This window comes from Rhamphochromis sp. 'chilingali' (assembly GCF_963969265.1).
Source record: "Rhamphochromis sp. 'chilingali' genome assembly, chromosome: 17".
NCBI classification, from domain to species: Eukaryota; Metazoa; Chordata; class Actinopteri; order Cichliformes; family Cichlidae; genus Rhamphochromis; species Rhamphochromis sp. 'chilingali'.
Window position 1 is genome coordinate 35912720 of NC_137944.1, and position 16145 is coordinate 35928864.

General features: G+C 47.1%; 1 protein-coding gene across 1 annotated transcript in view; it reads right to left on the bottom strand.

Moving 5' to 3' along the window:
• LOC308385209 (semaphorin-6D-like) overlaps positions 1-16145 on the bottom strand; it is a 102623-nt gene that overhangs the window by 41523 nt on the left and 44955 nt on the right. The window contains exons 4-8 of the mRNA XM_080864013.1: positions 11138-11352; positions 10775-10889; positions 9651-9708; positions 7972-8028; positions 7794-7895 (exon numbers count right to left, since the gene is read on the bottom strand). Coding sequence (XP_080720139.1) covers positions 7794-7895; positions 7972-8028; positions 9651-9708; positions 10775-10889; positions 11138-11282 — 477 coding nt within the window. The 5' untranslated portion in view covers positions 11283-11352. The remainder of the gene's footprint in view (positions 1-7793; positions 7896-7971; positions 8029-9650; positions 9709-10774; positions 10890-11137; positions 11353-16145) is intronic.

Consider the following 16145-nt stretch of genomic DNA (forward strand, 5'->3'; position numbering starts at 1 on the left):
AGAGGAAACAAGATGGCGGAGTGAGCAGCAACTTTACTGCAGGCGTCCGAACTTTTTGGCTTTTTTTTGTCCTGAAACTCTGAATTTATTAAAAGCAATAACCCGTTTTTTGCGCTTTTTGTGCACTTCAACCAGCCACTGGAGAACTAACTGTAAACCAGCTTTAATTTGTAATTTGTCCGGGGTTAATTTTGATACTTGTCCTATGATCACGATGGATCATGACTACAACGTTTCGGTATTGAGGGAGGCGTGTGACGAGGAGGATATTCAAGATTTGGAGATCACTGACATGACTTCCAAGGACTCCAGAATCAACTGGGCTCACACTCCGACGAAAAGCCCTAACCCGAAGAAAGCAAGAGGGGTGCGAGCGCAGCCGCTGGAGGAGGAGGACACCGCTGCAGCAATCTTGCAAGCATTCAATGTGTTAACGCAAAAGATGGATGAACAGACGGCGTTGCTGCGTAAGTTTGAAAAGCGCATTGACATGAACACGGCGGAAATAAGAAAAAATAAAGAAAGTATAGTAGAACTCCAGGAGAAAGTTGGTGAGCTGCAGAAAGAAAACAAATCCCTGCGCAGCTCCTGTGAGGAACATGCTCGATATAAGAGGAGATGGAACCTAAGGCTGACTGGTCTTCCTGAGAAAGATGATGAAAACACGAGAGAGTCAGTTATCGGGATTCTCACCAGAGTTGTGCCCTTGTCTGTGGATAAACTGAGAGAGACTGTTGATACTGTTCATCGGCTGGGAAAGAAGGGGAACGCTGCATCTTCCGGGTCCCCGAGAGCCATAATTATCCAGTTTGGCATGAGAACGGTCCGGGACGACGTCTGGAAGAAATCGAGGCATGCGAGGGTTTGCAAGGAGATGAACATCCACTTCAAGGAAGACTTCTCCAAGGAAGATCGGGAGGCTCGAGTTAAGCTGTGGCCGCTGGTCCAGGGTTCCAGGAGTAAGGGAAAGGGAGCGTTTTTGAAGGACGGCTACGCTCTGATTGATAACCAAAGAGTGGACCCGAACTGATTTTCTTTTGTGTGACCTTTTACACCTCTCAGGTATGCTGCTGTTGATTAAGCCTATTGCTTAGCATGTCATTTAATTTAAAATTTCCCGGTTGTTAAGGGTTATTGCACTGAATAGTTATTTTATACAGGACACGGCTGCTCGTTCCTGCGTGTCTTCTTAAGTTTCTTTTTCTTTTCCCCAATACCTTTGTAATAGTGTTATATGTTATCTGTTATTTCCTTGAACATCAGGGGGCTAAGAAACATTGTGAAGCGTAAGGCTATCTTTCTTTTTTGCAAGGAGCAACAGGCTAACTGTGTCTTTCTACAAGAGACCCATTCGGCAGAGGCAGACACAAAGTTCTGGAAAACACAGTGGGGTGAATCTGTTTTCTTTAGTCATGGTACGTCTCACTCAGCTGGAGTGATGATTTTATTTAATAGGTTTCCGGGAAATGTCATAGACTGTAAAAGTGATTCTGATGGTCATTGGCTGATGATAGTGTCAGAGATTAATGGTTCAAAATACATTCTGCTGTGTGTATATGGTTATACTAATAGAGCTCAGAATAAGAAACTTCTAACCTTCCTTTGTGAACAGTTAGAGCAATGGAAATTGAGCTATCTTGTTGACAAAGTTGTTGTGGGGGGAGACTTTAACATAGCTCCTGATCCCTCTGTAGATCGTCTTCCATCCAGGACCTCATGCCACAGTTACGATGAAAGTATCCTTAATTTGGTCAACAAAGTTAGTCTCTGTGACGCTTGGAGGCTGAAAAATCCATCTGTATCTCAATTTACTTGGTTTAATTCATCTAATAATGGTCAGTGTTCCAGGATTGATTACTGGTTAGTCTCTAACAATTTGATCAACAACATTTCTAAGTGTGAAATCTCCGCTTCCCCTCTAACTGATCACTGTTTGATTTCCTTATTCATCTCATTAACCAAGGTGAAACATCAATCCCTTATTTGGAAATTCAACAACAACCTTCTGCATAATGACAACTTCTGCCTTGAAGTGAGAAATTTAATTGTGGAAATTGATAAACTAGATATGTCACATGTGAGCAAATGGGAATGGTTTAAATTCCAAGTTAAACAGGTAGCAATTCAAATTAGCAAATCCATTGCTAAACAGAAAAGACAGGAGCAACAAAGCATTATTGAAAGAATTAACAGGCTATGCTGCAAACAGGATTTATCTCTGGACGAACATATACAACTAAACACTTTTCAATCTCAACTAGACAAAATGTTCTTAGAGAAAGCCAATGGTGCCTATGTTCGTTCAAGAGCCCGGTGGATTGAGGAGGGTGAGAAAAACTCTTCCTACTTTTTTAATTTAGAAAAATACAGACAATCAAATAAGAAGATTCAATCACTGAATATCAAGGGGGTTTTGACTGAGGACCATGACAAAATAAACGTGGAAATACTTCATTTTTACAGTAACCTTTACAAGTCAACCTATTCAACGGAGAATGGCACTGTGTTTCTGGAAAGTCTTAGAGGCCTTAATGGGACATTGGATGTGGATATAAAGGTTCGTATGGAGAGTAAACTTGCAATCGAAGAGCTGGACAAGGCAATCGGACAAATGCCCAGGGGCAAATCACCAGGTATTGATGGGCTAACAGTGGAATTTTACTCCTTTTTCTGGCATGACATTAGATTAACTCTTTACAGTGCTTACTTAGAATGTATCTCATCAACTAATCTTTCACCTACAATGAAACAAGGTTTAATCACTTTAATTCCAAAACCCAACAAAGACAAACTACTTCTGGATAATTGGAGACCCATAACCCTTCTGTGTAATGATTATAAATTAATGGCTCATGTATATGCGAACCGATTAAATGATTGTTTAACACATTTAGTGGATGAATGTCAGTCGGCGTTTATAAAAGGAAGACATATACACAATCACATTAGATTGATTTTTGATATGCTTGATTATCGCCAGTATATAAAGACAGAAAGCTTAGTGTTGTTTTTGGACTTTTATAAGGCTTTTGACACGGTTGAACATCCCTTCCTGCTTAAAGCCTTGAATTTCCTGGGTTTTGGGGATAACTTTTGTAATGTGATCAAAATGTTTTACAGTAACATTTCTAGCTCTGTCTCGCTTAACCCTGGAATGACACCTAGGTTTGAAGTGCAGAGAGGTATCCGTCAGGGATGCCCTATTTCCCCCAAATTGTTCATATTAACCACTCAACTGCTGGCACTTATCATCCAAAAAGACCCTGATTTGTATGGTATTAACATTTTTGACAAGGAATTCAAAATAAGCCAGTTTGCTGACGATACTGCACTGTTTTTAAGAGATAAATCCATGGTAGCTAAAGCGCTTAACACTATCTCATTATTCTCCCAGGCGTCAGGACTATGTCTGAATATTAACAAATGTGAATTGTTACCTATTCACACGTGTTCTGATTCTAATATAGCTTCTATAAGAGTTGAACTGGAAGTTAAATATTTAGGTATAGTGATTTCTAAAAATATGTCCCGAAGAGAAGACAACAACATCTGCAATCGTATCGTCGACATGAAGAAATCCCTTAGTCGTTGGTTGACCAGGGATATCACTATATTTGGCAGAGTCATCCTTTCCAAAGCTGAAGGTATCTCTAAATTAATTTACCCATGTCATTCTCTTTATGTTTCTCCCCAAAATATTAGGAAAGCCAACTCAATTATTTTTCAATTCCTATGGAAAAACAAAACCCACTATATTAAGAGATCACAGTTGGTTAAAGATTATGAGAAGGGTGGTGTCAGAGCCTTAGACTTTGAATCAATGATCGGAACTTTTAAGATCAACTGGCTCAGAGCTTGCTTATCTCAGTCTGATTCCATGTGGTTTCATATACCCAGATCTTTATTTAAGGAACTAGGAGGAATTGATTTTCTATTAAAATGTGACTTTGAGACTAGTAAAATACCTGTTACACTCTCTAATTTTCACAAACAGATTCTTCATTTTTGGAAAATGATGTTTACACACAACTTTTCTCCTCATATGTCGACCCTATGGAACAATAGAGTGATAACTGCTAACAAAAAGACATTATTTATCAGGAACTGGTTTGAGAGTGGTATCTTGTTTGTAACTGACTTGCTGGATTTGAGTGGTGCTCTATTGGATTACGTGCCTTTCTCAAAGAGACACAACTTTAATTGTCCATTAAAAGAATACAGAAAAGTTTGCTGTGCTATCCCTTTGGCCCTAAGGCAGCTGATACGCAACACAATGCTACACTCTGAGGTCAATCCAGCGCTGCCAAACCTAAAAATTGGTAACTGCATCCTAAATGATAGTAAATGTAACAATAAATTTATCAGTGTGAATTTTAAATCTATTCTTTTCCAGGGGTTTAACTCAGGTAGATATTTGCAGGCCCTTCATGGGGACCAGTCACTCATGGAAAAGGCGTTCTCAAAATTCATTCAGTGGCCTGTCTCCCCAAAAGTAAAAGAAACTCATTTCAAGATAATTAATAATATATATCCTGTGTCTGAATTTTTAAAGAGGAGGTTTAAATTTGAGGTTAACCAGTGTGCATTTTGTGATTCAGCCTGTGAAACATTACACCATTTGTTTTTCTCATGTCCTGTGTCAGCTGCCTTTTGGTTAGAACTACACAGCTGGTTATCCCTCAAGATCAACGATATTCCCCAGTTTAGTATTTCTGATATTATTTTCTATATGGCTAAACAACATCCATCTGTCTCTACTGTGATTAACATTGTCATCCTGTTAGGTAAATACCATATACATTGTTGTAAATGGAGGAATAGAAAACCATCCTTTACTTGGTTCATCAATGACTTTAAACATTATTTCATGTCACTTAAAAAACTGAAGTCAAGCAGATTTGCCGCAATCTATGATGACATTTCCCATTTGCTACTGTTTTGATTATTACCTATATTGTGTATCAACCTGTGCTCCTTTTAATTTCTTCCCCATTAATACTGTGGATCTTTTGTCTAGCCCCCTCCCCCCATATCCTTGCTGTTAGTTTTGTTGTATTGACTATGTTCTTTTTTTTTTTTTATCCTCCACGAGAGTTCATTTGCACTATAATGTATTATTTTGTTTGTGACTGTATTGTTCCAATTGTTAATAAAAAAAAAAAAAATAAAAAAAAAAAAGGTTTCCTTCTCACCGCCGGAGGTTTCAAAGCACACAAAGCTTCTGCTAAATGGGGTCATTGGCTGTCAATCAAACCGCAGCGGCACGGCGGCGTGATGGGAAAAGAAAATAAGAGCGCAGTTCTGGATTGACACCTGAAATTGTGGCTTTTGTTGTGAAAGTGTCGTTAGGTCTCGACAAGGGGTCCCGATCCACCTGACACTTTCAATTAGGATCTGGGGACGCCGTCATGTCAACTCTGCGCTCATTAACCCGACGCTGGTGACGGCGGGGGGAGCTGAGCGGCTGAGAGGATAATGGGCACGGAGAGAACAGACGCACTCAGACACAGCAGCGAGTTGTTAGGAAACAGTGACGGGAAACAAAGGCGGCGCTCACTTTATGTGACTGCGGTAATCAGTCACAGCAGCGCTCAGCAGGAAGCACGGCTCCATTTAATTGACTGGAATTAAAAAATTAAACATTTTAAAATAATAACTGGCAAAATATCAAAGTCATTACCTTCAGTTCATGTCAGAATGACTCACGTCCAGAAGCAGCAGGACGGTGCTCTCACCACTGAGCTGTGATTGGTCCTTTCATTAGTCCTTCACTCATTATTACACATGGACACACAGGCAAACCTGTCTTACTGCTGCACCCGCAAGTTCCAAAAAGGCACCACTTTTACTTTGAAGGGGGACACTCTCCGTTTCCTGTTTGCATCCTTTTTCACATTTTACTGCAGCTGATCGAGAGCCTGAGGCCCTGTCTCAACATGCATCAGTCGGAGACCAAGTACTGCTCCAGTTCAAAGTACGCATCAAGCCGAGAACGCGAAACAGTCCCGGATGTGTTCTCGCTCCGCCCGTTTTATCGAGCATGCATCGGTGGTGACTTGTGTGTAGCTGGTACAGCTAAATATCCCAGAATGCATTTCGTCCCAAACCCAAACGTGGCAATGGCGGACGAGCGGGGCTAAAAACTTTTAAATATTACTCTTTCTGGGTCACAAAATAAACTTTTAAGTTATTTTCAGGCGAGAATGTAGCTGTGTGAACTTCATATATCTGCTCGATTTATCAAGATATCACATATTTCCAAACGCGCTCCGACGTTTTCGGAGACGTCTGTGACCCGCCAGCTCCATAGCAGACAGCGAGGTCAAGGGTCACTAAATAAATGGTAAATGGCCTGTATTTATATAGCGCTTTACTAGTCCCTAAGGACCCCAAAGCACTTTACATATCCAGTCATCCACCCATTCACACACACATTCACACACTGGTGATGGCAGCTACATTGTAGCCACAGCCACCCTGGGGCGCACTGACAGAGGCGAGGCTGCCGGACACTGGCGCCACCGGGCCCTCTGACCACTAGAGCCGGCGAGAACAGCGGACTCCCGGCACATTGTTTACAACCCCCCCACTGAGGTTAAACATGATATGTAAGTCACTTAGCTCACTTCTAAATGTTAATGTTTGGTGTATTTCAGTTTTATTTGTTCCTGAGTAAACCGGTTTGGCTGTGATCAAAGTTAAGCTTCATAACATATTACTCACAGTGAAATTAAGAGGCTCCAGACCTGTGACATCGTTCTCGCCAAGTCCGGACTCGCCGAGTACACGAGCACAGACTCACTTGAGAATTGAGAAAGGGCCTGAAACCTGCGAGTGACCAAAGCAGCTGCCAGCTTTTCAGTGCAGCATCCTCTCTGCAACCCCCACCCACCCGACATCCACCTACCCAACACCCTAACCCATTGTCCGACATCCAAACACCTAACATTGTGCCAACCCCACCCGACATCCAAGCGCCCGACATCGTGCAACCCCACCCGACATCCACCCGCTCAGTGATTCCACACTTGAACCTAGAGGCTGGTATGAGCCCACTGAGCTGTGACCTCACAGAGAGCTCGCAGCCATAGCCCCTCCCCCTAATAGTTTAGACATATTTTGTAATTTAAGAACTTTCAGAGCTGTTCCTGCTCTTACGGCGGGGGAAGCACCGTGAACAAACAACAACTTTCTGTTTTAAATTTACAGGACAGTCTGGCCAACGAGCGAGCGGAACCTTCTCTCCTAGTTTAAACATTTATTTCTTCACTGCAGAGTTTCTTCATCATGTAGGAAACACAGAAACGGCTTCTTCTTCTTCTGACATTCACATATCTGACTCTGACAGGAGGGGGAGTTTCACTGGTCTGGTCCAGTGAAGGTCAAAGTGGGCTGTCCATGTAAAGTGGGTTTGATGTCCGTGCAGGATTGTGTGAAAGGATGCGGTGAACACGTCTCATTGGGATGACTGTAATTCAGCCCTCAAACACTCACGAGAAAAAGCTGAAGAGGGGAAAAATGAGCTTGCCTTTGCTTAATGATCGACTGTCTCATAATCCACACGCAGCCAAATACGTAAAGAAAATTAATAAAATTAAAGTCTAAGTAAGAGCTGGAGGAACTCCGACACGCTGCAGTTTAAAAGCTATCGAATTTAATATTGAGCTGCAGAAGGAGAGACACAACGCAGCTGTGAGTTCTTTAAAGCCCCCGCTCCAAGCACGCCCCCTCTCCAAGCGCGTCCCCTCTCCGAGCGCGTCCCCTCTCCGAGCGCGCCGCCATCTGAAGCTCACCTTGTAGTTTCGGCACGTCGGGTTGAAAGCGTTGGTCCCGCAGGCAAACAGCGTCTCGTCGTTTCGAGGCACCAACACCTTCACGTAGTTGTAGCACTCGTCCTGGAACACAAAGGCAGAGTTAGAACTGTGAGGAAAACTGACGGAGCAGCAGAAGCAGAGGTGGAGGCGAACTCACGCTGTTCTTCCCTCTGACCGTGCACTTGCTGACGTCGTTGGACTTCCACGTCAGCTTCTGAAACACAGGAAGAGGAAAGTGAGGGCGTGATTTTCTCAGCATGTGGGGGACAGAGGTTTGATTAGATGTGAACACGCGTGCGAGGAGGCGGAGCAGCAACAGCTCACACACACAAACCTCAGTCTCAACCACAACACCAAGCAGCCACCTTTTCGCGCTCTCCATCAGCACCGACGTTCTACGCCTAACCCAGCATGCTTCACTTCTCTGCTGCTGAGTCATCGCTCCACAGAAAAATGCGACCTATTTGGGCTGATTTGGGTTTTAAAATAGAAACAGGATGCCTCAGCGTGCAGCCTCGCAGCGAGCATCATTTCACTCACACTCAGCGTGCATCAGAGGCAGCGTCAACAGGTCTGATACCATGCCAGAAATGTAAACACACCTACAGATAACCTCGACAGACAAAAGCCCAGCCTGCAGCTTGAAAGAGGCGGGGCTACGGGCCTGTAAACCCTTTTATTCATGATGGATTTAAAGAAATGGGATTAGATCCCAGCTGGATACAGATTATTCCCGTCTCTCCCCCTAAAAGAACAGATGTGGGCGATCAGCGCCGTGGTAAAACGTGCTAAACCCGACGAGAACACGAGTCCATAACTGCAGATTAAAGCGCACACAGACCGACGTGGTCCTCGCCGTGCCGCTCAGGTCGGAGCACCGATAACGAGAGTAACAGCTCACATCAAAGAGCTGCCGCCGCCCGCCGTCCCACAATGCACCGGGAGGCCCATTACCGTGAGGAGCCCCCGTAACCTCTTCTCTTTGATCAGGAGGACGTGTGCAGATCAAAGGAAGCGCGTCCTTTGTGCGTCACGCACAGTTTTGTTGTGCGCGCTGATATTTACAGCGAGCACCGTGAAGCAGGTCAACAGCAGGTCCACGCAGACACCCATCAGCACCAAAGGCTGCAGCGAGCAGCGCGGCACGCTGACATCATCGCCGCTGACGGCCAGCCGAGGAGAAGGAAACATCTGCGGTTTCTGTCTGCCCAACAGAACATGAGCATCTCTCACCTCCACCTGGCTCCTCTCTCACGCTGGAGGACATTTTGGCGTCCACGTGGAGGGTCATCGTCACGCAGCCTGACACACTAACTTCAAAGCAATGAGCTGCAGCAACGGGAGGAGGAGGGAGCTCGAAGCAGAACATTTCACTCAGTTCTCTCTGAAATGAACTTTTTGTTTCACACGACGCTGCTGGTGATGCTCTTCCACACCCACTGTGACGTGGAGTGCCACAGAGGTCTGTCCTCGGTCCCCTCCCTTTAACTCTGCATGGATAGGGCCAGCTGTGACACTGAACCCACGCTCTGACACGTGAGTGTCGTGATGTGAACGAGGCAGAAACGCACGTATAAGAACCTCTTTGAGCTTCCTGTCAGCGAGCTGCTCGGAGGTCTGCTCAGCTCAGCCTCGGTCTGATGTCTTACAGCTCAAGCAGCTTCATGCTCGGCCCCACACCTCACAGCTCTGACTGCCTTCATGTGCACTCACAGATCGTTGCATTTGTCTTTGAACATTTTATCCTAAGACCGCGTGTGAGGAACACTCGGAGGCGACACCCCGACAACTCCACGCAGCCATGTCGTTGTGTGTTTACTGAGCGATCGCACTCACCAGCTGTGGGACGACCTCCCCTGAAGCCGTCGTCAGGTTGACTGCGAACACGTGATCCCTGCGGAGGTCAAAGCACAGAGTCAGCCTCTTTAATGGACTACGATCGACGTGCTGCCCATCCAACCCCTCCATGATGCACTTCCTATCAGGAACACTGACAGCTGTTCATTATTATTGATTTTGCTGTTGATTCTAATGTTTCTGATAAAACATATTCAGTGATGAAGTCTCGACCGCTCTCAGGCCATCTTCAAAGGCTCGCCTCAGATCCTTGCGTGTTCGCCGTGTCCTAAAAACACGGATCCTCATGTATGATCTGTGCTCTGCACCACGGTGAGGGATCTTAATAATACTCAAGCTCCAAAGGGCTATTGTGATATTCCAAAAAACTGACGTAAGAACTTCCGTCGCACTTTCTACAAAGACCTGCTGCGTGGCAGAAAGTCCTCGTGACGCTCTGAATGAATGAATTAGTATTTTGGTTCTTCCATGGCTCCGCGGTGTGTGTCCTACTCACAGCCCCGGACTTCATGGATATTTTAATGAGCAAACTAACAGCACAGAGCTAAACGTCAGCTGGGCAGGCTGGAACCATCCGGAGGCCAAAGTACGTCCGACTGGTCACTTCCTGTTTCCAGAAATATTCATTCTGCTGTTTATGTGACAAACGGGAACCAAGATCCTCTCAGAGTACAGCCGACAGCAGGAAACACTGGCAGACGTTCACCTGAGTAAAGGCATGTTCGTGGTCACGAGTCATTCCTGACTGTTGCTGCTCTCTGAGCTGGATTTGATTTTCAGGATCAACAATGAAACCAATTTATGGACAGCAAACGTGAAAAATGTCTCTTTGATTTCCTCCAGCCTCAGGTTTACACTGACAGGAACATCAAATCATCATTTAAAGAGACTGAAACGATTTAGAGCTCACAGGAACACTTTGATGTTCACGTTGAGCCTGCTGACCGACTCACTACTGCAGTGCAGTGTGCAGCTACGGGAAACTCACTATTGTGTCCTCACAGGTCACGTTTACTAGTTTACTCAAGCTGCTGAAAACACACAAGTGTGCGTGCATGTGCGTGCGTGCATGTGCGTGCGTGTGCGTGTGCGTGCGTGCCGACCTCGCTGCGATGTACAGCACGTGGTTGATCCGTAGCATCCTCTGGAAGTCCAGGCCCAGCCTCAGCGTGTCGTTGTCCTGAAGCAAACCCTGAAACCCCGGGTACTGAAACGACTCTGTAAACGCACAAAAACATAAACGTGTGTGTGTGTGTGTGTGTGTGTGTGTGTGTGTGTGTGTGTGTGTGTGTGTGTGTGTGTGTGTGTGGAGAGCATGCTCACAAATGTGGGTGTGGTCAGTTAAATCAGAACAAACAGGAACACAGCAGAGATAGATTGTCTCTGTCCAATCAGATGAAGGAACGGTTGCTATAGTGATGTGAAACGACCACAGTGGGACATCATCACCATCGCGCAATACTCACGCTCTGAGCTGACCACGCTGATCGGCTCCAGGTCTTTGGGGAAGGGCGTGGTTGAAGCTGACTCAGCCGGCAACCAGGAAGTGAGCAGCAGCAGCAGCAGCAGGGTTGGGGGTCGCCATGGCGACAGCCAACAGGTCAGGGCCATTGCGAGGAAAGAAATGGAAGGAGGAGGGGGCGGTGGAACGGTGATGTCAGCAGGTCATGGTGGACGTCAGCTGTCAGGAGAAAGACACAGAAAGAGGTGAAGGTTAGACAGAGAGGTCAGAGTTCACCGTCTTAGGAGCTCTTCTATGCTGTGCCATGCACGGAACAACATAGAAGAGCAAAGAAGGCAGTTCAAAAAAGCCCCCCCCCGACAGCCAAACCCATCTGTTCTCTGATTGGATTGTTACATTTGTGATTGACATGACATTGACCAATCAGATGAAGGGAAGAAAAATAGGGTCAAAATTCGTACCTGTAACTTGCAGGGTCTTTTTGGCTAAGTCCACACACTAATCTTTTTTACAAGTACAAAATACTTATGACCACATTTTGAGCCCATACTAATGTTCACATGTTGGACAGAGAGGACAGATGGTTTGAAAGAGGAGTGAAAGAAGCATCTATGTCCACTGTGAGCGACCATCTTTGAACAGAGGCGGGGTTTACGACACCAACTCTCTGCCATCTATAATCCAGTTTTGAGATCCTCCCCAGACGCCTTAACACCCACTCACATCCTGGGCCATCTGACCTCAGGAAATCACATGATAGGGTGGGGCCAGGTTTTACAATGAGCTCACCCGAAACTCTGGCTGATTGTGGCTGATCTACCTAATCATGTGATTAGAGGATCATCAGGGGGTCCTTTTGTCCCTCTGTGGGGGGTCACTCCCACTAGGTTTATATCTGGGACTCTCCACCATTTGACCTTAGAACTGAAGAAGCTTCTCGGATGAGAGGTGAAACGTCTTCAAGCAACTTAAAGAAGTCCAGACGCTTTTCTTTGCAAGCTCCTTTGACTACGATGACCTGGATGACTGAGAACCTTCACAGACATGTCAGAGTTCACCGCTCTTCAGCCACATCTATAAATCCTGAGGATTAGCATATCGCTCAGCCATTACCCGACGGGCGTTCAATTCTGACTGTCAGCACATTAACACAGAGCTCTCATAGCTGCACAGGTGTGCCGTGTCCACACCACCATCGTTAGCAGGGCGCCCAGCGAGGCTGCACGAGCAGTAACTCCACCCCTCTCTGTTCCTTTTCTCCTCCACTGCTTCATGGACAGCAGCTTTCCATGACTCCTGCTTCATAATAATGCTTCTGTATCTGATCCTGGGCCTCGGAGAGGACACGGTTCATCTGTGTCTGAAAGAAGCTGTTTTAGCCCCTCCCCTTTAACAGCTTGCTTCTGATTGGGTTCCCTTGCAAACAGCAGGTTTGACCAGTAGGTGGATAACAGGAACATCTGTTCTCTGATGTTATCTGATCTCCTGAAGGCCCCACAGTCCCACTGAGGACCTCTGTGTGTGTGAGTGCCTGTTTACATATGGTTGTGGGGACCAACAGTCACTAATGAGGACAAAAATGCCCGTCCTCATGAGTTTGAAGACATTTTTTAGACTCAAAATGTGGTTTTAGTGTCAGGGTTACAGCTAGGCTCTGGGTTATGGTAAGCAGCAAGAAAGCATTATGTCAATTAGATGTCCTCACTAAGACATAAAAACAAGAATGTGTGTGTTTGTGTGCTGCAGGTCAATAGGAGCTGCCGAGGGCGCCCCCTGTAGGCAAGCCCCTCCTCCGCTCGCTGGTGTCACAGTGAGTGAGCATGAAGGTGAACGCTCTCCTCTCCATCACCTCCTCCTTCCTGTCGTCTCCTCACCTCACACCTGACAAATGAAAGGTGGAGAAGGCGGTCCCAGAGGTGACCAGTCCACTCCTCCTCCTCTTTATTCCCTGGCCTAGAAATGAAGGAGAATGAAGGAGGCGTCACTCCCTCCTCCAGTTTTGGATCTGAAAATATCGCTTTTCTTCCTCCTCCTCAGAAACATGATGGAGGCCGCTGGTGCCAACACCTTCCTCGTCTCCATTACAAGGTGTGAGGAGGAGACAGGCGGTAGAACGTGGAGGAGTCTGAGCATGCCCACAAACTGCTCCCTGAGGAGCGAGCGCGTCGCCATGGTCACATACAGCTCACCGTTTCTGGTCATTTCCAACATGGCTGCCATGTAATCAGCCCTGATCTGAGGAAAGCTGATAGAATGATCACTGCATGCATTAGTGCTTCGAGCACCAGGCCACGCCCCACACACGCTGCAGAGGACGAAACATCCAGCGTACAATGACGTGGTGATGGGATGACAGGCTGAGAGAGGAGGAGGTGGCGACCTGCAGCCGGGAGCGCCGGTGATGAAACGGGTTCAACTGACCAATCAGATTCACGTTCAGTCAGAGATCGGAGCTCAGAGCAGCCAATCCAAAGTCAGGAACTCTGAGGCACGACAATCCCAAAACCACGACACAGGACGGTTACAGATGTGTGCGACTGCAGAGGACGGCGATGTGTTCAGGGACCTGTGCATCACAGGGGACACATCAGCTCCAACACAAGCACTGCATGTTGCTACAGATACGTGGCGAGAGCGCGCTCACACAAACAGTAGCTACAGTGAAAATACCAGCAGCTGATCCAGACGTTATCCTCTGCCCTACACTACAGGCCGCTGCATCAAACACATTCACACGGGTGTATTCTGGCACCATCACCCCAACACGATCGCACAAACAGGCATTTCCTCTGAAATCAACACGAATCAAACAGCAGCAGGTAAAAAAGCTCAACATCACAAAAGTGCGACGCAAAAGATCAAAGACGTGAAGAACAGACAGGAAGTCCCAGAGTGGGAGGACGATGTGTGTCCACTCAGGACGCCAGTCATCGTCACTCTGCAGCTCTGCCCAGTTTAAACAAACCTGCTTTATGAGACTGACACCTACATTAGGAGGAGCCCGGCTCAGTCTAATCTCTGGGAGCTGTACCCAGCCCAGGGGACAGCTGGGGCCAACTAGGGGCTGGTCAATTTCAGGACTTGTCCAGGTGTGTCTTTGGGAGTGGATCAGGTGTGTGTGTGTGTCATTCCTTAAATCATTAGTTTGCTGCTCGGAGCCAAAGAAGCCCTCATGTCAATTCTCATTCAGTGAGACAAGCCTGAGACCCCCCCCCCCCACACACACACACACACAGCTCACCTTGGAGATAAGGTGGCTCTATTTAGGCCGTCTTTGAGACATTCTGTCTGGAGCCTCGTCACATTTCCTCACGGGGTCTCTGTGACAGAAACTCATTACTATGCGCAGGTACACATGGAGGTGTTTAGGTTTGACCCTTTTGACCCTTAATGTCTCTTCCCCTCGAGTGTGTGTGTCACTGTGTGTGTTGTGCTAGTTAAAAGCAGCTGGATGTGCACACCCATGTCAGCGTTTTGTCGGTGGATGAAGGGTGGAGGGCTAAGCTATCAGCTAATGCTAGCAGAGCGTCACACAAGCTGTGTCCCAAAACGTCGGCTGCATCCTTCTCGGTCTTCGAAGGACCCGGCCCACGTAGACCGCGAAGGCCGGATGTGACTGCTGGTAATTAGGCCGGCATTTGCATTTGTTTGCCTCTGCGCTAAATCCTGCTGGGTGCAGGTATCAAGGAAACAGCAGCGCCTCTGTGAAGAAGCAGACAGGAGCACAAATGAGAGCTGCTTTCATTTCATCCAGTAAATCAGCCTCAGCTCATTACCGTCAGCTGTGCCGCCGCCGCCTCCAGCCGTTTATCCTTCAAACGCATCGATATCGCCCAGCAGGAGCCGTTTAAGGAGGACCTGCATCTAATCCTGCACCCCCTGACTCCACAGGGCCCCTCCGGCAGGTGCTGGTCTGGACTTCACCTCCACCCGTGTGATCCCAGCCCTGTCCTGCTGTCTGGGTCGTCGTCCTCGGGGCACATGACCTTTCACACTTGTGTACACTGATTTATACAAAGACCACATTCAGATCTGATCGCACGCGATCTGGTTCAGCGGCGTCCCGTCTGACTGATTACACATGACTGCTGATCGATACACCGCGGCGCTGCGAGGGAGCAAACGCGCTAACGTGAACATGCCAGTGCTCCCCGACACAGCGACGCACAGCTTAAAGTGTCCATCAGCAGATATTTCATTTCTGATATTTGAACAGCAGCCAATCAGATTTTTTCATATTTGGATAACAGCCGTCACAGAATCCATCTTTACTTTACAGTCTGTGTGCCTCGAGTCAGCTGAGCTCTGCTGCGCTCACGGACACCGGAGATAGGAATCAGCTGTTGACAGCTTCCTGTTTGTGCGCCCATAAATCACCAGTCAGCCGCCCGAGCGGCGGCTCACCTCTGTGGCCCGGTGACGCAGGATTAACCATCAGAACCACCAAAGAGTTTTTAGTGAGACTGGTATCACTGGGGTCGCCTCCCTGCCTGTGTGTGTGTGTGTGTGTGTGTGTGTGTGTGTGTGTGTGTGTGTGTGTGTGTGTGTGTGTGTGTGTGACCACGTGTGTGTGTGCGTGTGTGTGACCACGTGTGTGTGTGTGACCACGTGTGTGTGACCACGTGTGTGTGTGTGACCACGTGTGTGTGTGTGTGTGTGTGTGTGTGTGACCACGTGTGTGTGTGTGTGTGTGTGTGTGTGTGACCACGTGTGTGTGTGCGTGTGTGTGACCACGTGTGTGTGTGCGTGTGTGTGACCACGTGTGTGTGACCACGTGTGTGTGTGTGACCACGTGTGTGTGTGTGTGTGTGTGTGTGTGTGACCACGTGTGTGTGTGTGTGTGTGTGTGTGTGTGTGTGACCACGTGTGTGTGTGTGTGTGTGTGTGTGTGACCACGTGTGTGTGTGTGCGTGTGTGTGACCACGTGTGTGTGTGTGTGTGTGTGAGACCACGTGTGTGTGTGTGTGTGTGTGTGACCACGTGTGTGTGAGTGAGTGTGTGTGTGTGTGTGT